Source organism: Hyaloscypha bicolor, assembly GCF_002865645.1.
Source record: "Hyaloscypha bicolor E unplaced genomic scaffold K444scaffold_15, whole genome shotgun sequence".
Classification (NCBI taxonomy): Eukaryota; Fungi; Ascomycota; class Leotiomycetes; order Helotiales; family Hyaloscyphaceae; genus Hyaloscypha; species Hyaloscypha bicolor.
Window position 1 is genome coordinate 1,493,718 of NW_020194517.1, and position 26,339 is coordinate 1,520,056.

At 29.9% G+C, this 26,339-nt stretch overlaps 3 protein-coding genes across 3 annotated transcripts; 1 reads left to right on the top strand and 2 right to left on the bottom strand.

Annotated features, from left to right (window-relative positions):
* Positions 1-10,609: 10,609 nt before the first annotated feature.
* On the bottom strand, positions 10,610-10,807 carry K444DRAFT_517829 (uncharacterized protein; the record flags this gene model as incomplete). Its single annotated transcript, XM_024873811.1, has 1 exon — positions 10,610-10,807. A coding segment is annotated over one exon (198 nt), but the record flags the coding sequence as incomplete, so codon positions are not given.
* Positions 10,808-11,330: 523 nt separating this feature from the next.
* Positions 11,331-11,522, bottom strand: K444DRAFT_518098 (uncharacterized protein; the record flags this gene model as incomplete). The annotated part of the gene is made up of 1 exon (XM_024873832.1): positions 11,331-11,522. A coding segment is annotated over one exon (192 nt), but the record flags the coding sequence as incomplete, so codon positions are not given.
* Positions 11,523-23,966: 12,444 nt separating this feature from the next.
* Positions 23,967-24,538, top strand: K444DRAFT_607650 (uncharacterized protein). Its single transcript, XM_024879206.1, has one exon. The coding sequence runs from the start codon at positions 24,211-24,213 to the stop codon at positions 24,385-24,387; it is 177 nt and encodes a 58-aa protein (XP_024743117.1). The 5' UTR covers positions 23,967-24,210; the 3' UTR covers positions 24,388-24,538.
* The last annotated feature ends 1,801 nt before the right edge of the window (positions 24,539-26,339 follow it).

The following is a 26,339-nucleotide window of genomic DNA, read 5'->3' on the forward strand; positions in this document are numbered from 1 at the left end:
AATTTAATTAGTATAATTATAGACTAGAACTAATATTTCTGTCTCCTAATTATAATAAGAAAAAGCAAATAATAATATATAATTTTTTTTAAAAAATTATAAATATTTAGTATTATATACTCTTATATTAAGTAATATTATTTATAAGAGATTTGGGGTATAAGTATTAGATAGTCTTATCTTATTTATTTAATAGAACATATTATAGGATTTAGCTAAAAGTAAGATAATATAGTATCTTAATAGCCCTATTAATAGAGGGCTTAAGTACTTAATACTAGGTAATTCCTAGTAATTATGCCTTAATTACTTTCTTTAGTTTAAGTATATCTTTTATTTTCTTATATAAAATATTTATAATAAATATAAGTAACTCATTTACTAAATCTTAATTAGATATTACTTAGATAATAGATATCTAGTAAGATTTATTAAGTTACTTATAAGACGAGATTATTAAATCTAATAAGTTAATTAAAAATCTTATATATTTATTTAGATAATTTATCTTTACTATAACTTTAGATATTTTAAAAAATATCTAATTTTAGTTAGAAGTAAGTTAAAGAATATTATTTTACTTCTTTAGAAAAGCTAATTACTAATTATAGTTCTTAATTTTTATATAGGATTTATATATAAAGGTATTATTTATTACTTAATATCTTATCTAAGAAATCCTTAAATACTTTATAGATAATTCTAAACCTGAAGTTTAAGAACCTATAAAATATTAGTTAGGTATTAATCCTATAAGACTATTAAGAAAAAGAAAGTAATTAGACCTTATTTATTAGTTTCTAAAATTCTTTAAGATATAAGTATATATCTCTAGAAATAGATCTAGGGATTTATATATAACTTCTAGTAATAATTCTTTAGTTAATAATAGTTTAGTTATCTATTAACCTAGTTATAATAATATAATTATTAACTAAAGTAATAATAGTCTTATAATAAAGAAATCCTTTCTAGAATATAAGAGAAATATTTCAGAGATTATTACTAAGAAAATTACTTAAGAAGAAATATAAGGCTAGTTTTCTATTTATAATTATTTCCTATTATTTATTTATAGTAAGTTAGTATTTTATTAGCTAAAGGCCACGTATAATAGTAATAGTATTAAGATAATTATTATTTGCTTTTTCTTACTAAGTAAGATAAAATAGTAAGAAATAGCCCTACTAGAAATTAATAAAAATATATCTAATAATTAAGCTATATTTACTTTTTCTTTTATATACGGGACAGAATTATAGTAAAGTATCTTATTGGGTTTTGCCCTATTTATACTTATATAATAAACTAGTAAAGAATTCTAATTACTTTTATCTAATAATTAAATACTATATATGGCCCTATTTATACTTATAGTAAATAAAGAAGTTCTATTACCTCTAACTAAAAATAGCCTCTTTACTTCTTTACTAGATAAGATAGAGATAATCTTATTAGAGAGAATTCCGCTATTATTATCTAGAATAGGATAGTAATAGATAAGCTTATATAATACTACTTCTATATAAGTATAAAAGATTAATAAAGAATAACTATTTCTAACTTAAAATAACTAAATTATCCTACTTTTTTTCTTATCTAGAATAGTACTTATATTAACTAATATAATTACTAATATAATTTATATTATTTATGAGATAAGTAAGTACTAGGAAATATTAATAGAGGTTTATTTAAGAATTCTTAGTATATTATAACCTAGCCTTAGTAAAGTACTAGCTATAATTACTATAGCGGAATAACTAGATTTTATATAGATTATAAGTAGCTTAATAACTTAGTTAGCCTCTATATAGATTAATATACTAGAAGTAGGTTATATTTATTTCAAGAAAGTAATTATTCTTAATATAATAAAATAGATAAGTGCCTTAAAGTAGTATAATACTAAGCTTAAATAAGCTAAGAAGGCACTATTTCCTATAAAATAAAAAATACCTAGAAAACGTCTAATTACTATAATTCTAGATAAATACCTAATAGAGGCACGTAATACTATAATTATAGAGAATTCAGGAAAACTCGCCTTTAAAAGTAATAAAAATCCTCTTTTATTAGTAAATTTAGCCAGAATTCAAAAGAAAATTTTTAATATAAAAAAGAAGAAACTTAATAATATTTTCTATAAAGAGCAAATATTACGTAAACTAATCTAGATAACTTATTTAGGGATTCTCTTTAATCTAAATATATAATATATCCTATAATATATAAATCCTAATAATTATTAACCTTAACTATATTATTAGGAGCTATATAAAGGGAAATAAAGAAAATATTAATAAGATAGCTATATTATTTTAAGTAAATTCATAAAAGATAAAGTTACTTTTTATTCTTAATAAATAAGTAAAGCTATTAGCTAAGGAAAAGTAACTAGATCTCTTTTGCTTCTTTAACTCACTTAAATTACATGTTATTATACTATTAGAGAAGATCTCAAGCCTATAAGCTAAGTATGGCCTTAAGAAAATAAGCTAGTACTTAGTTAGGTATTAGATATATATACTAATATAATAATAGGAACTAATTCTATAAGGCTACTTAGATACTACTATTACTCGAGTTATTAAAGAAATTAGCTATATTCTTAGTAAGTATATACTCGGTAATAATAATTCTATTATAGTAAATAATATAGCTAAACTTTTATATAATATATTTAATAAGCTTTACTTAAGGATATAGCTTAATTATTAGGATATTATAGCTACTCTAGAGATAACTAATAGGCTAGTATTTATAAGACTTAATCTTAGTATCTTATTTTATAAAAAAGATATAAATAGTAAGATTATACCTCTCTTAAACTCTTTTTATTACTAGAGGAAAAAGATTAATAATTATAAGTATAAAGGCTAAAATAATCTTAAGGACCTATAGGTATATATTTATTTACTAAATATTAATACTAATTACTTTATATTACTTGAGATTAATAAACTAATAAAAATAATATATTACTTTAATTTAATAATAAGCTATAGGATTATTTATTATAAAACAAAGTCTATCTTAATAAGACAAGTAATAGAAGTAAGTGAATTTAGACGAACTATTTAAAGGTAATACTAATTCGCTATAAGAGGAGTTTAAGTACTTAAGTTTCGGATATACTAAGGTAATAAGTATATAGCCTAATATACTACTATATACTAATCTAGCTAGCCTATTTCCTAGTAGAAAGATAGACGGAGTTATAGCTTAATAGTTATATATAATACTAAGTAGCGAATAATTAAACTCCTAGTTAGTAATTAGGATAATAAAGTAAATCTAGACTAGGTAATAAAGGAAGTAGTTAGGGATTATTAGATATTTCTTGAGAATAATACTTTTTAGCTAAGTTTCCTTTTTAAGAAATATAAGAGAATAATTAAGGGCCTTCTAAATAATATTCTTAAGCTAAGTTATAGTTCTAAAAAACTCATAGTAGCTACTAAGGGTTCCTAGATATTTTCTTAGGATAAGGTACTTCTAAATTATCTAGCTATAAGAATTAGGATTAAAGTTTATAAGTAATAATATTATAGGATTAATGGGTTTATGATTTAATCTTTAAATAGATTTCTCAAGAAAACTATACTTTTAAAGTAACTCTGCTCTAAGCTTCTTTTACCTAGTATATAAATTGCCTTATCCTAATAAGAATATTAAATCACGCGCAAGCTTTGCCCCTCCCTCTATTATAATTATTACTTATAAAGCTAGTAGTATAACCTTTATAGCCGCTAAATTATAGCTCGTGAGGTTATGGCACGGGTACGAATTTCCATTTATAAATAGGTAAATGGGAAAATTATAGACTAGTGCCCTTTATCCTAAAGAAGCCATTTTTGGACGAGGTTGGATTGTTTCTGGATGAGACTAATCTCCTTGCCGCCTGTATTCTCACGTGTCTCCTAGCGGGTCATATCTCGAACGGGATTATAGTAAACCGTCTTTTCATTTATAGTCTCTTGGTTCGCATTATATGGCGCGTAACTTTGTGCTACGGGGTATGTATACCTAGTGGCCACTCAACTTCCCAACTCCTCTTTTCAAGTTTACGCGAGGGGTCGATCACGTGATCATTTACTGATTAGTAATACATTATTGCATCCACTATATATTACGAATCCTCGATATACTATGTCTTAAATATAATAAAAACCTAATAGAACGAAAGATAACCCATATTTGCAATCTAGTAGGCTTTCTCGAGTTCATTTCAAACTCTACTACACCCTTCTCATTAGAGCACGGCTAACCGTAATTAGTATTAACAAAATCTTTCCCGTAAAACTCCCGGAAAAACTTGTGATTCGCCCTCAATAACATAAAACAAGAAAACCAGGTTGATATTCGTAATCTTTAGTAATCTGTGAAAGTTTTGGAATTTTCAGACTATATTTAATAAATCTCAAAAAATTTGCTGTTCCTAGAACCATATGCGATAGTATTCCGAACCAAACTCGTCGGTCTGATTTTGATCAAAAATTCCCGCTTTTACTCTAACTCACGTGGCACAGTCGCGTTCGAAATCGGCTTTAGTCCTAAACGCTCTATAATTTCATTTTAGCCCCACATTTTAGTTATACTAGTACTATTACGACTAGACAAAATTTATTCCTGTATTCAATGACTTTATTACCTTTAATATACTATAGTATATAGGAAAAGCTATTTAATGCCTGACGATTGGCTGACACCAACGCCAAGCCCGGATTTTATCAGCAATCATGAAGATTTTCTATAAAGTAACTTAGTAGGGACAAATTTCGAGTTTTTTACCTTAAATAGAGCCGCAGATTTATTTCAGAATTTGGGCAATTAGGAGTACTACTGCTATGGAACAGAGATCCGTGAGTGCCTTAGTAGCTGCTTTCGCCCACCGTAGTTAGCTAACTTTTGCAGCCCAACTCTATCGCCCCCGCTTTCGACATCTTTATATTTTAACTTACTCAACGCAGCTCATTAATCAGAATTCTCTGCCTCTTAGTAGCCAAAATGCCTGGCATAATGGCCACATATATCCTAGGCGACCCTCCACTATCTCGCCGCTTAGTTTCGACGCGCCCCATTCTAGCTAGACAGATCTTGTGGCTGCCATCAAAAGAAGAGTTGAGAATCAATATAGGACTTGAGGATGGGTGCTATAACTATCCTGTGGTGGTGCTCTCCCCTGAGCTATCAAACGGGAACGTCGTTATCCTTACCATACGTGGGTTGCTCTCTCTTCAAATCGCAAAGAGTCTAGGGTTCTGACGTGCCTAGTTAACGTCCTTTAATAGAGTGGATTTGTCTGTAAAGCATGCGCATAATATCAAAGCAAGACTTGCTCATCTACCCATTAAATCATGCTCGCCTCACCCAGACAATGGCATTCTCCTTTCTCTTAAAGGGAACGTGTTCCTACATAGGAATTCCTACATTAACACAAAGAACTAGCATACTCTATCCTTCTCCATCTTACGTAGCTATAACCATAGCGGGAAAAGCTTTGTCTTAACGAATGACTCGTATCAGGAACTAATCAATTACGCCAATTTCATTCCAGTGACTTCCCTAACTGTGAATCCACTTCCAGACGACCAAGATAGATTACTGCGACTGCCTTGCTTAATCCCTCAATCTGCCGCAGGCTTATCTACCCCTCGGCCCAACTGCCGTTATAATGAGAATCCACGATCACATCTCCTAGAGGATGAGGAGCGCCGACGCCACTGGGACGGCTCCTACAGGACCATCCAAAACACACCCTATACTCAGCACGACACTAGCAGAAGCCACGGAAACTTCACTAACTCCGGGGCTCTGACAGGGTAGAATACTAGAGCAACCTTGGTGTCCCACAACTCTAGGTATGCTCAATATTCTCGACCCGATCCGTGGCCCAACTCGGGATCGAGTGGCGATAATGGCGAGCAGATAAGTCCTAGAACCGCTGTGTTTATTTTGATTCTATGTGCGGCCATCTTTGGCGCTGCCTCTTATGGGCTGTATTGGGTTGCTGTGCAAGCCATTGAGGTGGCAAAAGGAGTTGCGAAGAGTGCATGGGATTGGATAAGAGGGGTTTCTACGGGTCTCTAGAAGAATTTGGGTCTTGGGTAAGAGCATCTGTGTTATAAAATACGTGGTTTTATAGCAGGGGACGTTACAGATTTTACCGTGATATCGTCCACTTTGTCCCGTTATATTTAACCATAATAGTACTAGTTTACTGGAAATGTGGGGCTGAAATAAAATCATTGAGTGTCCAGGACTGAAGCCGATTTCGAATGCGACTGTAAAGGCATCAACACCGAGAGAGTTATTTATTACCGGCCCATCTCACTTCGACCCAAGCATTATATAGACATCAATCGATGAAATAATGAGAAACTAAAGCACTTATAATTATTACTAGGAATTCTTGGATTAGTCTTGGAGAGAAGAGTGAGTTAGGGCTCGAATTCCCATAGCAAACAGGCAGATGGGAAATTACAGACCAGTGACTTCATCCAAAACAAGCCGATTGTGGGAGAGGTTGAATGCCGTTTGTGGAGGTTGGTACTTGGGGGTTCTCGCTAGCAGCCAGAAGATGATTTTACAGCCACGATCCAGAACTAGGAGGCAGCGCCTAGATTAAATTACAAAATAGCTCGAAAGAACGCTTAAAGTGAGCCAAAAATTTAATCAAGTGAGAGGCCAAAAATGAAATAAGAAAGGTTAAACTAGGGTATTAGAATTGGAGCAAAATCCAAAATCAGAGGCAGATTTGTGATATTAGCGAGGGCTACGGTAACGACGGAGCCCATTTCGAGCCCCCACTAGTGGATGGAATAGTGGTCAGCGGCTAATTTTAGCCACACCCAAACCTAACCCAAGCCGGCTTCTAATAGGCTGGATGGGAGCCAACAAAGAATCCCGGTACGGAGGCCAAAAATCCCGGCTTTTAAGAATAAGACTATAGTTTTATTACACATTGCACAGATCTAATAATTACAAAGCGGCCTCCTATCTTCAAACTAATAGCGCTCCATGGCTAATGCGTTCTTGGCAGATTACGAAAGTATGATCTTTAGCGCCCTAGAACGTTCTAGAAGCTAAGATATTACAACCTAAGGAACAATTTCACGATTACTAAGCCTTTAGGGGGGAGCTAGGAGTGGGATACAGAGAAACTACCCCATATTACTAGTATAGACATATATAGACATTAATAACAACCTTATATAACAAAGTACAACTAGATATAAGGATATAAAGAAAACCAGAACGAAGGCTCATATGCAAACCGGCGCGGATTCGGAGCTTACGGACCCGGCTAAAAATAACCATTCATAGCTTCCTTTAGCCCCGCGCCCTTGAAATCGTATTCGAAATCCTCGCATGCGGTAATAGCTACTTCCAGATGGGATATAGTTACCTGGCATCCCTCTTAAATAGCTAGAGCTTGAGCCATTAATACCAGGTTTTTGATCTAAAATGATACTATTAATTAGTTTACTTCTCGAATACGTAAAGGACGTACTTACCTCGCAACTATTACGCTCCTTCCGTACCTAATTATTAAAGGTATCCCGGCTATAAATTAGTGCTCCCTAAGGCGTGGCTGCCTTTTCCAGAAAGTATTACCAGATATTAGTCTATAGCTCTAGGTTTAACTTATTATACTTTAGTTTAAAGTGGATCCTACTAGCGATAGTATTATTAATCTATTATACCTGGTTAGTGGTAAGGAATATTATTTCTTAATAGTATTCTAGGGTCTATAGGAACACGTAGATAAGAGCATTTTAATAAATATCTTGGGATGAGCGCTACTCGAGAAATATATTTGCCTTATTTAGGAGAAGGACCGTGTTTTATTAAGAAGCGTACTTGAAGATATGAGGTAGTCGCTCTTTAATGGCCGCTACTATTATGCCGAGCTCGCTAGCGGAGACTAGTATAAGTACCCTATAAAGATATTTGGCGAGTAACTTGGCTATTAAGGTCTTCCCTATACCTAGTAGCCCGCTAATATAACCTGTTAGCAGAAGCACGACATAAGCAGAGACTAGATACTATATTATAAAAGAATACTAAACCTTTACCCTTTTCCTTTAATAATATTATTAAAGGCATTAGTTAATGCCCGCTTAATATAGGCTTTAGAAAGAGCTTGCGTGGCCTTTTTCTTCTTTATAGGGATATAAAGGTTATCTAACGCCGCTTATTTCTAGTTAATCTCTTTAATATTAGTAATAGCTAACTTTACTATATTAATATTAGCTAAGGGGAAGCTATTACTATAATAGAAAAGAATTAAATACTTATCCTATTTACTTTTACCTAAGCTAAACCTAGAAATAGTTAGACTATAGATAAGTAGGTCGTTTTCTTTTACTTCTAATAAATCTATTTCATTACCCTTAGTAGTAGATAGCCCCTCTTTATTATCTTTATTATTTTCGTTAAGATTAAGAATGCCCTAGCTAGGTAGTAATAGTAATAGTAGGCCCCTATTAGATTCCTTAATACTTGGTCTAGAGTAGTTTAGGTTCTCTTCTCGAAAATAAGCCATATTAACTATAACTTGGCTCTTAATAAAAGTTTTAATAACCTGTTCTTTCTCGATATAGAATGCCTTGCCTTTATACTTATAGAGGTGGATATCTATTATAAACAGAAATTTCTGACTATATTTGGAGAGGTAAGCCCTTACTTGCTTTTTACCGGGATAGTATATGAGGGGAAATATTTCTAGAGTAATAATCTATTTTGCCCTACAGAATTTCTTAATTATATACTTACTTGAGATCTTCCTAAATACTTTCTTATTAAAATCCAAATAATAAGCCTTAATATGGAAGTATTTTACCCTATTCTTTATTCTCTTTTTTTTTCTAAATTTGTACCTAATATATCTTAGCTAGCTAGTACTAAAATATTTAGTATAGGCTAGAGTATTTGGCTTAAAGAGCGTCTATAGAAAATTATACGTGATCTAATACTTCTTGAGAAGTAGGCTAAGGCGCTTAGTAATTAAAGTATAAGCTATCCTAATAAAATTAAGTAGTAAATCCAGATACTCTAGGGTAGAATAATTAAAGGCTATACTAGGGTCTTAGTAGTATTTCTCTAGATTAGATAGATAATAGTAAAGTAGGCTTTACTCTACCTAGTACTTAGTTAGTAGACGCTCTAGTATTTAAGTACTCGGAATAGCTCGAGACTTACTAAAGGCTTCTCTTTATAGAGGTAGATCCCCTAGATATCTTATAGAATTTTCTAGAGGATATTCCGTAAGCCTAAAGATTTAATATCTATATATTAGATCTAATTCTTAATTTCTTTATCTAGACTACTATTAGGAGCAGAGATTAGGATAGAGGCTCGGGTACTTACTAATACGTGTATAAATAATAAAGATATAGTAATTAAGTTTATTTACTTTATTAGGTAGTATTAATAATTCCACGACTTTATACTTATATTCCTTCTTATCCTAGCTATATGATATTAGTAGCAAGATCGGGCTATATTCTAGTATACGTATATTTTATTAACTTTCTTAAACTCTAGTATTAAAGCTCGGGCTTTTAGTTTCTTAGATTTGTCTTCGTAACTAATACTAAATAGCTTTACGGGAAAAAGAGGCTCTTACTTAGTATTAACTAACTTGAGTACTTCTATAAGCTATTAAGTAAACTTTATAATAATCTATAAGAATAACTTTATTATATAGTTAGGGTAAGGAAATAGTATAAGTAATAGGTTCCTAAGTAGGGTTTTAGAATAAGAGAAATAAGAGAATAAAGTAAGAGCTATCTTTATTATAGCTATTACGTTTACTATCTCTATAGCCTAGTTATTACTTTACGTAATAATATATAATAGACCTGGGCTATCTAGTAAGGATATTAGTAGGGATAATAGGGGATTATAGTAAACTATCTCTATTAGAGCCATTATTAATATAGAGGAATAGTAGCTAAATAAATTCTTAATAAAGTTTAATCTATAATCTATTAGAAATATATACTTCTATCTTGAACTCTAGCTTAAAAGCTATCTTAGGTAAAGTATTTTCTAGTTTAATATCTTTAGATATTCTTAGTAGCTTTAACTTTACTTTAATAGGCTTCGAGATAAGTTTCTCTATATTACTAATAGCTTCTTCTAGTAATTTCCTATATTCTAGAAAAAATGAGAAAATTTCTATAGGGCTAAATTTTAGCTTTAGTATATTACTAGTAAATTCCTTTACTAATTACTTAACTCTCTTGGCCTTTTCCCTCTAACTTACTATGGCTTTATAGACCTTTATATTATCTCCTAATTAAGTATTCTCGGGAAAAGTAATATCTTCTTATATGGGCTTAAAGACGAGATAGAAAAGATTAGCTATTATTATATTATTAGTAAGCCTAAGCTCGACCTTTTTATTTATATAACTAGGTTATATAAGTGCTTTATTAAGGCATGTAATATAATTAGTAGTTATAATTAAGATCTAGCCTTCTTATAACCCTATACTATTAATAGTATTTAAGAAAGTAAATAGGGATACTATTCCAGATTTGCTTTCCTAAAAAAGAGAGCTAGTTACTATCTAGCAAGAGTTCTTCGTTTTAGTGTCTTAATTTGAGCTTATAGTATTAATATCTTCTAAAAGAATAATATAGTAACTTAGAAGCTTAGTAAATAGGCTTTCGAGAATAGCTTTATTAATAATAGAAAGTTTAAGGATATAGATATCTAAACTAAAATAACTAGTAATAAATAAGCTTAAACTCGATTTCCTAGTTCTAGGAAATCTATATAGTAAGTAACCCTTCTAGTAAGGAATTCCATAATTAGAATACTACTATTAGGATATTAGCTTAAGGAAGTCCCTAATATTTTCTAGTAGCTTAGTCTTCTTATTCTTATTAAGAATAATTATTAAGATATATCTAATATCTAATACTTTAGATTATACCTAGATATAATCTTAGTACCTATAAAAATAAGTTTTACCCTAAATAAGCTTTATATACTCGGTATAATACTTAGAAAGTAGTTCCTTAAGAATTTATAGAGATTTACTAAAGTAAGAGATAAAGACCTTTTCTTAGCTATTAAAATCTCTTACTTAATATTAATACCGGAATATAAGCTAATAGCCCTTATATTATATTAAAAAGCATTTATTCTAGGATATATAATATAGAGTCTTTTTATTTATATCTCTATTATTTAAAGAATTATTTCTCGAGTAGTTTAATAAAGAGGCTAAGTTAGTAGTAATAAGAGAGGAGCGAGTATTCTAAATAAAGCTTTAAGAAAATGTCTATAGTATGAGTATATTATATATATTCTCATAATATTAAAGATAAATAGTTAAAGCTATTTATTATTAGAAAATAGGCTCTTTTATTCGAATAAAGGAAGTTCTTACTATAATAAGCCTCAAGTAATCCTAATAAGTACTTATAAATACCCCTATAAGTAAATACAAATAACCTAAAGAAATAAAGTAGAGAAATATAGATACTTAAGTTAATAGTAAGATACTATTAGATAATAGTAGATATGCGGGCAAAGCCTAGAAATAAGAAATCTAGGATTAAGGCTTAAGTATCCGAGAATAGCTAAATTAGTAGGGAAATATTCTTAATATATCCTATTATTATTTATTTCTATAAGATAGTAATAAGATGTTTTTAGATAGAAAATAAATTACTTTATATATATAATAGAAAGATATATACTAGGTAAAAGGTTTAGAAAGATAATTAAAGAGCTAGATATTAGGGAAAATAGAGAATAATAATAATAAAAACTTTAGAGAAGTTATATTCTTATATACCTATCTATACTAATATTAGACTTCCGATAAAAAAAGCCGGACTACTCTTAGATAGACTTGTAGCTTATGGCTATAATATAATATATTAGTACCTAGATAATTAAGATAGCTTTACTAATTTTCTATATAGTAATATGGAAGAAGGAAAATATTAGGTTTAGACCTGGATATTATATATGAGCTTTAATATTTTATAATATTGCCTTAACTAATTAGAAATACTAATAATAAAGAGGGTATTATATAGAGACATTTTATTTTTAGGGAAAATATAATACATGCCCCTAAATAATTATAATAGCTTTAGGAATATTAATATAAGCTTAGTAAGTAATTCTCTTAAGAAGTTTCCTTAGGTTCCCCTATATGTTTTATTAACGCGATTTAGTAAAGGGGAAAGCTAATATTATATATTTCCTTAGAAAATATATTAGTTTAAGAAATAAAAAGAAATTAGTAATAAGATTAATTTTTTTCTTATAATTTTCTAATATAATTTGAGAGCTTTTATTATCTTCTATAAGATCTAGATATAGGATATTCGTAATTCCCACTATATGTTTTTTTAGTCTATAAGTTAAAATCATATAGTATATTAAGAATAAGGGTAATTATAAATATATAATTATACTAAGATAGGAATATTCTTGAAAGTATAATTAAGTAATACTAATAGATTAGGCTCTTATATAATAGTAGTAATTATAGATGTGTAATTATACTAAGATAGGGGTGCTCTCTTATATAATAGGAGTAATTATAGATATATAATTGCCTTGGCTAACTCCGGTTAGTAGAATTCATAATCTCCTAGCCTATTTTTATAATAAAGTCTATTTACTAGTAAAGACATATTATTATAAGGCAGATATCCCAAGATTATAATAGCTTAACTAGATACTATGTCTCTAGACTTCCCTTATATTTGAGTTACTAATAATATAGCTTAACTAGGCAAGTATAAAGTAAGAGAACTTAAAATATAAGGAAGTTTATAAGATCTATAGAAACTTTTATTCTATAAATACTCTTTTACTAAGGCCCTAATTCTCGGGTTATAAAAAATCGCTAAGGTTTATTATAATAATAAATATTAAAAGTCAAAATACTTATTATAACTAGGGAATATTACTAAAATATAATATAAGAATAATAATAGATATATTTAGTTTATTATTAAAATAGGGAAATTCTTTAGGTTATTATATAATATTATCTATTTATCTTAATATATATATAAGGTTATAAGATAAAGTAAAATACCTAATAACTATTCCCTTATTAAGTAAAGAAAAGCATAATATTTATTTTAATCTCTATATAATAATATATTATAAGTGAGACTAGTGAATTTTAATATTATTAATATAATAGAGGGCAGTATAGGATCGTTCTATTATAAATATTTTAGTTAGTTATTATATTTAAAATTAAAGAAAAAAGGAAAAATATTTTATTATATATATAAATACCTCATATTAATTAGTAAATAACCTAATAGTTTAAGGATTCTGGCTTCTATTTTCGCAAGTAGTGCAAATATAGCCCCTCTTAATGCCTTTATTCTTATACTCTTTATATTCTATTATTTTTTTACTAGATAATTCCTAACTATAAAGGTTAGTAAAGGTTAATAAAGGTGAACTTAGTAATAATTACTAGGAAATAGTATTAGATATATAAAATAGAAAATCTATTATAAGAAATAAGAGTTATTAAAAACTTTATCTAGGTATATTACGTTATGGCCTAGTAACTAAAAGCGCTTCGCGCCAGTTTTACTATATTAGGGTTATTATATCTTCCTACTAATTAGAAATATTAATTTATAGGCTAATAAAATAGGGAAATATATAAAGCTTATAATTCTAACTTAACCTTATTCTATTACTATCTTACCTTACTAAAATATTAAATAAGTACATATAGTACTATTAGTACTAGACTTGCTTTATTTACTTCCTAATAAATCAAGAAATAATCTAATATATTAAAGAATACCGAGTTAGTATCTTATAACTTTCTAATACCTTACTAATTAATTAGTTTAAGAAATAGCTACTAGTTACTAAATTAGAATAATATTAGCTATACCTTACTTAATCCTATAATAATAATAATAATAATAATAATAACCATAATAGGGAGAATAATAACTATAAGCCTATAGTTTAACTAGGATAACTTTAATATTTCTTTTACGAATATAAATAAGTAAAGCTATTTATAATATATTTAAATCTTATCTAGTACTTTTAAACGCGTATATTTTTCGTTTTATTATATATAGGCTATTAACTTTACTAATAGATATTTAGTATTATAATATGTATTTTTTCTATAATAAGATATTTAGATATATTTATTAATTTATTAGATATAAATATAAATATAGCTTAGATAACCCAAAGAATATATATATATAGCACTAGGTTATATAACTTAATAGAATAGTTAATAAGGAGCTAGATTAGTTATAGAGCCTTCTGAGTTATACTAGAAAACGGGTATATAGAGTTATAAATAGTAATTTAATAAGGGTATAAAAGAAAATTAAGATAATATAAATTCCTGTTTTACTAGTAAATATACCTTTATAATCCTATTTTCCTATTACTTATTTTATAGTAATAAATAATAAGTTAATATTTCCTAAGATAATAAAGGTTATAATAATAAGTAATACTAATAAGATATTTACTAAGGTAGCTATAATAAGATCCTTAAGTAATACCTAATTAATTTTTTTTTCTGAGATAACTATAGGTATACTAGTAAATAATAGCGAGTAAGTATTTATAACCTTAATAATATATAGGAATAATAGCGGGTAAGCATTTACTAAGATAGTACTAGTAATACCTATAAATAATAATAAGTAGGCATTTACTAAAACGGCACTAGTAATACCTATAAATAATAATAGGTGGGCATTTATTAAGATAATACTAGTAATATCTATAAATAATAGCGGGTAGGTATTTACTAAGATAATACTAGTAATACCTGTAAATAACGGGAAGTAGACATTTACTAAGATTATAGGATAATCCCGCGTATTATTATATAGCTATAAATAGCTATAATTAGTATATTTTTTTAAGAGTATAATAATTATAATAATAGATAGTAAATAGGCGAGATAATTCAAACCTATAGGAAAATGAGATATTATATATAGTAATAAAGATTACTATTACTTAGTTTTCTAGTTTATATAAGTAATTACTTAGGACTATATATATAGAGTACTATATTCTATAATTTATTATCTGGTTCTATTTCTGCTTATTTAGCTCTTATCCTAAATTACGAAATATATACTAATTTTTTTAATTTCTAACTCAGTAATTATTTGAGCCAAGTTCTCTAACTCTAGTAAGACTAGCTTTAGCTATATTCTTAACTTGTTTTTTATAATAAATTCATATATAATTAGAGACTCATATCTTATTTTAAAAGTAATTCACGTATTTAGGATAGCCCTTAAAAATATATTAGAAAAGGTAAGTAAAAGAGAAAGTAATAACTTATAATCCGTTATTTTTAAAGAAAATTTCCGTTTTATAAATACTTATTTATACTAGGGTAATAAATAAGATCTCCTATATATGTTTTATTATATAAATACTCTTTTACGAGATTAGGTATAAACTAGGGTAATATATTACTCGTAATTCCTTACTTTATAGGTAAATAAGTAAAATATTAGGTTTTTTATTACCTTTCCTAAACTAGAAAATATAACCTTAGTCTTTAGTAATTCTCTAGTAATATCCTAAACTATACTAGTTAAAGGAAAACTTAAGGACAATCTAGATATGCTATTAATATTAGTAAGTAGTTATAATAGGATTTCGATCTTTAACTAACCTCATTTTTTAGAATATTAAATTTATAGAATTCTAGCCTAGCTTTTAATAAAGAAAAGAACTAGGTACTACTTTGCTTTATCTCTAAAATATATAATTCTAATATTAGATCTTATATATAATAGAACCTATTTTTTATAAGGGCTATTCTTATATTCTTAAAAGAAATTATTATAGTTAATATTCTCTGTAATAGTACCTATATATATCTAATATCTAAAGATATTAGTAAAATATAGTAGCCTATATATTACTTAAAGGCGAGAAAAAAATATAAGGCACGTATAAGAAAGAGAAATAAATCTAATAAAATATTTTAATAGGTAAAATACTAATATATAGCAGAAAATAAGGCAAAATAGTTACCTTTTAGTATAGGGTAAGATAATATCTATTAGTAGAGCTAGGCAGAGCTAGTTAGGTAAAGTAACTTAAGTTATTATTATTACTTAGAAACGACTTTAGATAGTATCTAAATTATTACTTATAGTTCGAGAAATTAATAAGGCTATTTATTTATAAGAAGAAATTATTACATGCGAGACAAAGGTAATAGGGCTCGAGTACTATATAATTTAATTAGTAATTTGATAGTAACTAAAAGATCTAGTATAATTAGGCTATAATACTTAAAAGAATACTTTTTAGGCTAAGGAAAGCACTAATTTTTAATTATAAAAGTTCCAGAAATTTAACTTTTGGAATTCTTATATATCTTATACTAAATTAAATACTCTAAGTACTATTAAATAAATTAAAGATATCTAGCTATAATAGTTACGAAGTTTTCGAGCTAGTACTTATATGGCCCAAAAAAAGGCATCCTATATCTAGATTATTACCTAGATAATAATATAGTAGCTTAGCCGAATTAATAATAGGCTTCTAATTTATACTTTTAATTTAATAATAAACTTATATTCACGAAATATTATTATAAAGGGACTCAGATTTTATATATCTAGAGTAATTACTTTAGGAAAAGCAGTGAAATTAATAAGAAATAAACAAGTAGGCAAAATATAAGTAATAATATACTAAGAACAAGCTATAAAATTAATAAGAAGTAGACGAGCGGGCAGAATAGGAGTAATAATATACTAAGGACAAGCGGCGAAATTAATAAGAAGCAGAAAGACATATAGAGAACAAGTAGCGAAATTAATAAGAAGCCGAGTCTCGCGCTTAGATTAAGGAAAAGAAGATAAGACCTATAATATTTAAAAAATATATATATACTTACTATATATTTCTCTCGAAACTACTTTATATCTAGATAAACAAGAGCCTTAGTATATAGGGCTTAATTACTAGTCCTAAGAATAAGCCCTGCCTGACCTTATTAAAGCCTTAGGCGAATTTTCTAATACTATAGTAGTAGTTTTTCAAAAGAACTTACGAATATATCCTATAAGACATAGTACTTTTTAGTTTTACCTAATACCTTACTAAGCTTAGGTAGGACTTCTATAACTAATTATTAGCGAGTAAGAAGGATTTAGAAACATATTAGTACCTAGCTATTAAGTAACTAATAATATATATTATCTCTTATCTTTAGTAGGTAAAAGAGGCTTATTGGGAGTTTAATCTAAGTAATAGTATTATTTTCGAGAACTATACTAATACTCTTAGTAATAGTAATAAAGAAATCTAGTAAAGTCTATAAGATCTCTATATCTTAAGTAAAGGATAAGCCTTAAGCTTGAATCCAAAACCGCGAAACACTAATTAGATTTGTATATATAAGGAAGTAAATAGTATATAAAGCCTATATATAGTCGTGAAATATAAATTATCTCATAAGCTATTAGTCTTTAATTTACGGGCTAGACTTTTACAAGCTAATAAAAAGTCTATAAATATTCTAGAAAAAGTTATTAATTAGATTATAATACTAGCTAATCTAGGAAATAAGTTTATTTATTACTCTAAATAGCTAATAGTAATAGTTTTAATACAAATATATACTTATATAATTAAGAATAACCTCGAGTATAGTAAATTAGTTACTAGAGAAGCTAATATTTTCTTTTAGGTTAGGGAAAATAAGCTATATATGCTTTATTATTACCTTATAAAACCTAATATTAAAGCCAAAATATAAAGTAAAGTTAATATCTTACTATATTATACTATAGTAAGCTAGACCTTAATCTTTTACTTAATAGTACTAGATACAAAACCTTATAACTAAAAATAGCGAAATCACATACTAGAAACTTCCTATAGGGCTGTAATTAATTACGAAGTAATCTTATAACAAATACCTACTAAAAAGAAAACCTTAATTTCTTTACTCTTTATATTTTATACGCGAATTCATTCTTTTAAATAGTCTCTAATTATATTAAGACCTAGAAAGTTACGGAAGGCAAGAAATAGCTATAGCTCTATAGATATAATTATTTACGAAAACTTATAAAGTTTATCTAGCTTATTAGATAAGACCTTAGATATTAAAACCCTAAGTAAGCTAAGAGCTCGAACTTACTAGTCTAGTACTAGATAGATATATTTCATTAAATTACTATAGGCGACTAAAGAGAGTAATATTCTCTACTAATAGTATTATATATAAGCTTACTTATTAGGGCTTATTCGAAAACGTTCCCTAGATAATACTTATCTAAATATTAATATATATTATACTTATAGGGCTAGTAACTACTATGTTTTAGGGCAGAAATCCCTTATAAAACATATATTACATTAACTCGCTAAAAACCCTAATAATGGATATAAGCTACTTAGAAAGCAAGGTACCCGTAATACCTTATTTAGATTAACTTTGGAATTATATAGATATACTTTTATTACTAAAGAAACTATAATAGTATTTAAAGTAAAGTTAAAGCATAAAGGAATAGTTTACTAATACTTGAATAAAGCTTAAGGAGAGCTTATACTAGTTTATCTTAGGAATATCTCTCTCATTTATCCTTACTTTCTTAATATTAGGGTTAGAATAGTTTATATATTACTTATGTTATAGGCAAGCGAGTAGGCACGCAAGGATTTAATATTAGCTATAGGACGGGATTTAGCTGCGGAAACGAGTAGGGCTATTACGAAGATATTAGATTACGGGATAGAGTATCGTAATATACGGCTACTAAACGTACTATGAAATCCCGAGATCAGAAATGTGGTACTAGTAGATTTCGAGCGTTTAGAGATTCTAAAGCAGGTACTAGTTCTTTAAGAGACATCGCCTAACCAGAAGCGGAAGCGCCTTTACTTTAACCTAGAGGCATCCTATAGAAGTCTTTCTGACAAAGGGTTCGTTAATTCCAGTAGTAATCCATATGTTTAGGTAGTCTATAGTAGTTCAACTCATTATTAGCCTATAATAAGGTTCACTTTTATTCACTTTTGCTTACTTTTCCCACAGCTATACCTGCCTGCCTGTAATGATGTAATGTTCGAAAGGCGGTCTGGAGATATTAAGGATACTGTAAGGGTAGGGGGTTCTCCTTAATATCTTTAGACCCCCTTTCATATCATCCTTTATTACCTTGCTATCATTGCCCAGCCAATATCCATTACTAACCCCCCGCACAGCGGGCCCTTTTGGAAGGTCTTAAAGCAGGTCTAATCAATTCCTGGATAACTATTAGACGAACCCTGCTCCTGCTATAGCCGTTTCTAGATGCGGTAACCGTAACGCGAGTTATTAATACTGCGTTCTGCTACAGGAATGGGCTGAGGGTGTCTGGTTACTTTAGCTATAACCGAATCTATAATCCCTATTATTTAATAGCTTAGTAATGAATTCCTTTGGGAAATGGGCAACGGCTCATACCGCGATTCGTTAAGGACTACAGGAAAGGACAAGTCATAATTTCAATTAACTACCGTTCTCTAGGCAGCTATTATTTTTGATATTAGTACATGAATTACTATCTCTTGGGGGGAGGGAGGCACATGTGCCTACTACTACTAATAATCCTCCCCAAGTATAAAGCTATATGCACTTTCCCAAAACACGAACAAGTAGTCCTTAATCCCTAATTAAATATACCCCAAGTTGTCTTTTCTATATTTTCCCGCCTTATATACTTTGTGTGATTTTACTAGTTATAGCCTCAAATATATCTTTTAGTCTTCTAGTTACTTACTATTAGAATTTCTTTAAGATATAATTATAGGTATATTTATAAGGCTCGACATCTAACCTTATAGCCTTATAGATAGCTACCCAAGTAACTAATGCCAGTAGAGACCTCGTTAACTATTACTATTAGTCTTTAGTAGATAATAGTATACTATAAAAGATCTTTAATTATAGGTTAATTACTTATCTAGACTCCGTGAAATATTAGCCCCCCGCAAAATAAGATAGTACTTATATTAGGTATCTTTAACCCTAGAAAAAACATATAGAATATCCGAGATACTTATACTATAGATTAGAATATTCCTATCTAATTATGAGATAGGAACTAATTTTATAACTTTTCCTTATAGTTTTATATTCTCAATTACTTATTATTATTCCGGGAACTACCTATAGCTAGTACTTAATTAATTAATTCATTATTAAGGTTATCTTATTATTTATACGTAATTTGTATCTTATATTCCTATATTATTATTCTTTACTAATTATAATATATTTACTAGTTATATATACTAGAGACATATTAATACTCTATTATCTTTACTTTTATAGGCCATAGTACTATTAATAGTTAGCAGGAAGCGGGAAGTAATCTGAGCCAAACTAGCTCTCTAATACTATATATATTCTTTTACTAAATTTAACTCACTACTTCTATATCCCCATTAATTTAGTTTAATAAGCGCCCCTATATATTATAGAGATTATTAAGTTAGCTAAGGCCTTTAAGAAAGTTAATAACTCATATAAGTTTAGCTACTTATAACTTATTATCTAAAAGAACAGCTAATTATATACTATAAAAGGCCCTTATTATAAGCTAAATTTCTCCGAGCTTTATAATATAAAGCTATTAGAGACTAAGAATAAGGGCCTAAAGGTAAAGCTTACCTAGGTAATACTAGATTCCCCGAATAATTACTATATTAAAATACTAGACCTTTAGGCTTATACTAGCCCTAATCTCGAATAATAAATTCTCTATAAAATTAAGGCATACGAATTCCTAAAACTCTATTCTTACCTAAATATTACTATTTATAGGGGCTACTAAAATACTAATAGGCAAGTATTAGGCATTTATTTCTAGTATTATATATTAATATTATAGGAGAAAGTTAATCTCTACTATTTGAGTAAATCTGACTTTCTCTTAAGTAAGCGCTTATTTATTAATAATACTATAAAAGCGTGTCTAGATAGTATTCTAGCTAGTATTTGTTACTTTTATTTACTTAGTATTATTTATAATAATATTATATTATCTAATATTATATTTAAAGAGAATAGTATACTAGTTATTAATAACCTTAATAGTTACTAGAAGGTTAGGGCATTACTATAAGAGACTTAGAGAACTCATAAATAATATAATCCTTATATCTAGACTATATTAGAAAAGAATAATCTTAATACTTTTATAGAATTATAAACCTAGCTAATTAGGTTATTAGCTAATAACTTCCTATTTAAGAGAAAATAAAAGGCTTAGCAAACTAGTAAGCTAAAGAATTAGACTAGGATAATGCTTCTTATAGTAGACTCGCTATTATATAGTAATTAATTCACGGCTTTAGTAGCTATATATCTTTATTAAAATTCTTCTTATTTACTTACTTATCTAACTTTCTAAAAATTTGCCTAGTGAATCTAGGGAAAAGTGGATTTATAAAGCTTTTAGTTTATATTAATACCCTATAACCTTATATAGCCTTTTAAAGGCTATTAAGAAAACCGAGACTAGAAAAGTATATAAATAATATAATAAGTAGCTATATTATAAGAACTTAGTAATTAAAGCCTACTCTAAATTTAATCTAAGGTATGCCATACTTAGTAATTTAGAGCTAAACTGGATTTGTGCCCATATTATAGAGCTTAAGCTACTTTCTATTTACCTATAAGAGGAAGCTTACTCGCTTCTAGGATAGACTATACTCTAGTATATGTGTATTACGGGATAAGTTCTACCTAGAAACTTTTTAAAGATCTAGTCCTAAGGCTTGCCCTTCTTCTTCTATACTACTAAGTACTACTCGTCTATAGAGTTCTATGGGATATTTATCCTTATACTTAAATTACCCTACTTTTTAGCCTCGCTCGAATACCCGTTATTATTACTACTAATATTAGAATCCCTATTACTTAAACTACTATTATTATTACTACTTAATAGCTTATATCTTTATAATATAAGAGCTCTAGTATTAATAGCTCTATTATATTAGGGTCTAGTATGCGTTGTATTAATATAGTTATAGCCTGCCTCTATAGTAATTAATAGAGCTATATTATTAGACGAGAGCCGGGATAAGGCATACTAACTAAAGTTACTTAGGAGGTATAAATATTACTCTATTAGCTTAATAGTAAAGTTATTAATCTTCCTTATGTGGCTAGTACTCGCGATAAGTCAGATAACCTAGGTAAGAGAGACTCCTCGCCTATTATAACTATCCCAGATAACCGCAGTAAAGAAGTAGTAATATACGAAGTATGGACGGAATATAATCTCGGTTAGTATTAGTAGGGTAGCTCTAGATAATTAGCTAAGGCTAGAGTTATTAAGTAGTATTATTATATTTATACTTTATAGTATAAAGGGCGCTAGTAAAGGTAATTAGCCCTTGGTACTCGAGTTTATAATAACTCTTAATCTCTAGTTAAGAGGGAAATACGACTTAGGATACTAGTAATAGGGCTTAGAGAGAGATTAACGCTAGCGGGAAGGGCTCTACTAAATAGGGCACCTATACTTCTTATATACTAGGCTACTATGAGATAAGGATAGCTGTTTCCGCTTAGTAGGACGTGGTTCCTTCTCATTGTCCCTGGCCGAGTCAGAGCTATTAAGCTTGTTATTACTATTATGATTACTTCGGCTTCCTGCCTCGTTATAACTCGGTTCTAGAGATAGTTCGAGGTTAGGAAGTAATTACCGTTCATTAGCTAGTCTTGGACTTCTACTAGCCCTCTCGGCCGTAACCGCCGGTACCACGCCATTTAGCTCTTGCTATAGTTCCTTGTCCTCATCCTTACTATTATATTCGTACTTCTCCTACTCTACCTCTTGCTACTCTCTTGCCCCCTTATTAAGGGGGAAAGTATCGAGTATAGGGTTAACTAGTCCGTATTCGTTTGCTATGCCTTAACTAGTATAAAGATAACTCTCTTAACTGAGCTAGGTCTCTGGCAACGCTCTATAATAGTATAGAGGCAGGCTCAAAGAGGAGGTCGTAGCTTCGGATCTAGTATAGCGCGATTCTTCTATACTAATACTATCGTATAATGGCTTGCTCGAGAGGTACAAAGAAGGAGTATAAGGGTATATGAAGTTTAATATTAAAGCTCCTTATTCTATAAGCGGTAAGCGCAGCGCCGTTTCGGGGAAGTTATTAATATCATACTACTTATCGGAACTGCAAGTAGCACCCAGAGTAATCGAGTTAATAGCTATCTCTGAGCTATTAAAAAAGCCTATACCTAGTACTACTATACTTTTAGTACAAAGACTATTATTATTAACTTTGGCTTTAGAGATACTCGAGTTACTATTTCCCTTGAGAATTGGATCTTCTATACTATATTAGTAAAACTAGCCCTCTATTTCTATAATAAAGGATAGTAGGCGCACTTACTTTGGCTATTACTAGAGTTATTACCTGATATTAACCTATAGTAGTTAATAGTACCGCCCCTCTTATCTATAGCTACCTCCTTAACTCCTTACTTCTTGTAGCCTGGGTTAGGGTTAGCCGCTATAAAGCCCTGCTCTTATAGCTTACTAAGTAGTAGTTTTTCGATAGTAGGAAGGTCGTAGCCATTATTATTAATTTCGTTATTATTTTCTTTATTACTATTACTATAGATAGTACTAGCCCCTAGTTAGATTCCTATAAGTTAGTTACTATTACTATAAGTTAAATACATCTCTATCTTAGAATATACCTCGAATTCTAGGCCTATAGCCTCTATTACCATTAGCTATTACTACTACTAGTACTACTAGTCGCGGTATACTGAGTGATATACTACTCGACCTAATCTACTAGAGCTTATTAAAGATACTGACTTATTTTAGGGCAGGTCTATAGGGGGTTACTGCGCTCTTAAAGCACAGAGGAGTTAGTATATAGGTATACGGTTTAAAGGCAAGAGTAGCTATCTCGAGCACGTGGAAATAATTGGGAGTATTTGAGGAGTTCTCGGCTAGCTACTAGTTATATAACTAGACTATAAAGAGATAGTAGAGACAGGGAAATTAAAGGGTTTAAGTAGACTTCTCATACTGCCCTCGTAGAACCGGAATTCGCGCTATGGCCCGCCGTACACGCCTGCCATACTAGGCTTCCCTCCTTCTAACTACCCCTCTAGTCAAAAATGCCTCGGTATTAATGCGGCCCCTCTCGCGCAGAGAGATCTGCCGTAGTTATAAGGCCCTAACACCGCTAATCCTGCGCTCTTATACCGGAATACGCCTATCCATAGCTATTACTCCTGCTTCTCTATGCACTACGATTAGCCGATCTCAGTATTATCTCTCGATTATTGGCGAGGCCGTGAATAGCTGAGTAGGAAGGAGCGACGATCGTCATACGAGGAGGCGGTGCATGACTTCGGATATTGCCCTCTCCGCCCGTCCGAAGGCTTTAGGCAGACTAGTAGACTGGCATAATCCAGGTCCTTCCCGTCGTCCGGCGTCTCAGCTGCTAATCCTGTAGCTAGCGCGGTCTAATTAGCGGATCCTCTAAGCAATGCTCCTGGAAGAGCCTCGTATGATCCTACCGCCTCGAATCAGCCCAGGGCCACGTAATCAAGACGAATACGACATGTGCTGCGGCAAGGGGGAATCTCACCAGGAAGCTCCCGACGCGTCATCCACCTGCGGCACCTGGGGCACAGCTAGGCAGAAGCCAGTCCGCGTCGTCGTGAGGCATTTCTGCGACTGGCCATCGTGCTGTAACGGGGGCAGGCCTTGTCCACGGCCTCTCATCCTCTGGAGCACGCTATAGTGAGGGGCGGTGATCATGCGACGACGAGGCAGATTGCGAGAGGGTCGGGACACTACTGAGCTCGTAAGTCGGCTAATGCGAAGGCGCACCTGTAGAGGAGATCGGTATCATAATTGCTCGGCAGCATCGAAGCTGTAGGGGGCGATCGCGGATTCTGGTTGAAAGCTGCCCCGCTCCTCGCGGGTGCGGTCTTCCTCTCCTCAGCTGCGGCGTAGCCGATCAGGGGAGCCTGGTGGGAAGGCGCAGGATTCTAGGCAGAAGGGCTGAATACGCATGAAAGTCGCGCAGGTGGAGGGTCATTGGGGCGGTTAGAAAGGGAAGAAGGAGAGAAAGGAGGGAGCAATGGACGACGCGACGTTCTTATACCCCGCGAAAGCGGCGGCCGGCCTGTGCGCGCGCCTTGCCCGATGCGGCGGTCGCGGTTTCCGCATGCGGGCTCGCCGTCTGGTTGTTTACTCCATTATATTATTCTAGTAAAGTATTTAAAGAATTCAAATTCTAATTCTAGTATAAAACCGGGAAATAAGTACTCCTAAAGAAAGTCTCTATTTTAGGAACTTATAGTATGGATTTAGTAAAAATTAATTTAACTTATCTAATAGAAAGAAATACTTTTATAATACCCTATATTATTAGTATAAATAAATTAGGAATTAAGTCTTTTTCTCTTATTAATACTAGAGCTAATAATTATACTTTTATTAATATAAAGCTTATTTAGCTTATAAAATAATTTTTAGAAATAGAACTATAATTCCTTTCTTTATTCTATATTATATATGGTTTTAATAGAAAGCTAGCTAAATTTACTAAGAAATATATAGAAGTCTTATTTCTAATTAATAGATAAAATATTAATATATTTATAATTATTCTAAATCTTAGAAATTATAATATTATTCTTAATAAAAAATAAGTAATATATATTAATATTCTAGTTAATTATAAAAGATATAGGCTTATATAGCTAAAAAATAAGCCTAAATCTATATGATTTAGTTATATTATTAGTACTTTTTAATAATAGCTAGAAAAGTAATCTAATAAAAAGTATTAAAAAAATACTAATTAATAAGATTCTATTATAAGCTATTTCTGGAAACCTTTTATTCTTAAGTAGTTTTTCTTCTTTTAGACTAATTAGAAGAAATTATATAAGACTATAAAAAAGAAGATTTTATAGCCTAATTAAGATATAATACCTAAGTAAAAGCTAAAGAAATAAAAAGAGGTTCTTAATAAAAAGTAAATATTAGACCTAGCTATTTTTATCTCTATAGTATTTAATTATATAGCTAAAAGAAAAGATAATATTATTAGTTAAATCTCTATCTATAAGATTAATAAAAAGCTTAAAGCTCGGAAAAAAGAAGCTATTTCTGGCCTAGAGAATTAATAACTAGGAGAAATAGAATTTTAGTAATTATAGAGAATATTATTTCCGGAACTTAAGAAATATATCTTTATTTTCTTAAAAAAGAAATCTAATATCTTTTCTTTCTATAAATTAT

Excerpts from the sequence above, each read along its gene's own strand:
- K444DRAFT_607650 (XM_024879206.1), top strand. The coding sequence starts at position 24,211 with ATGCGGCCCCTCTCGCGCAGAGAGATCTGCCGTAGTTATAAGGCCCTA.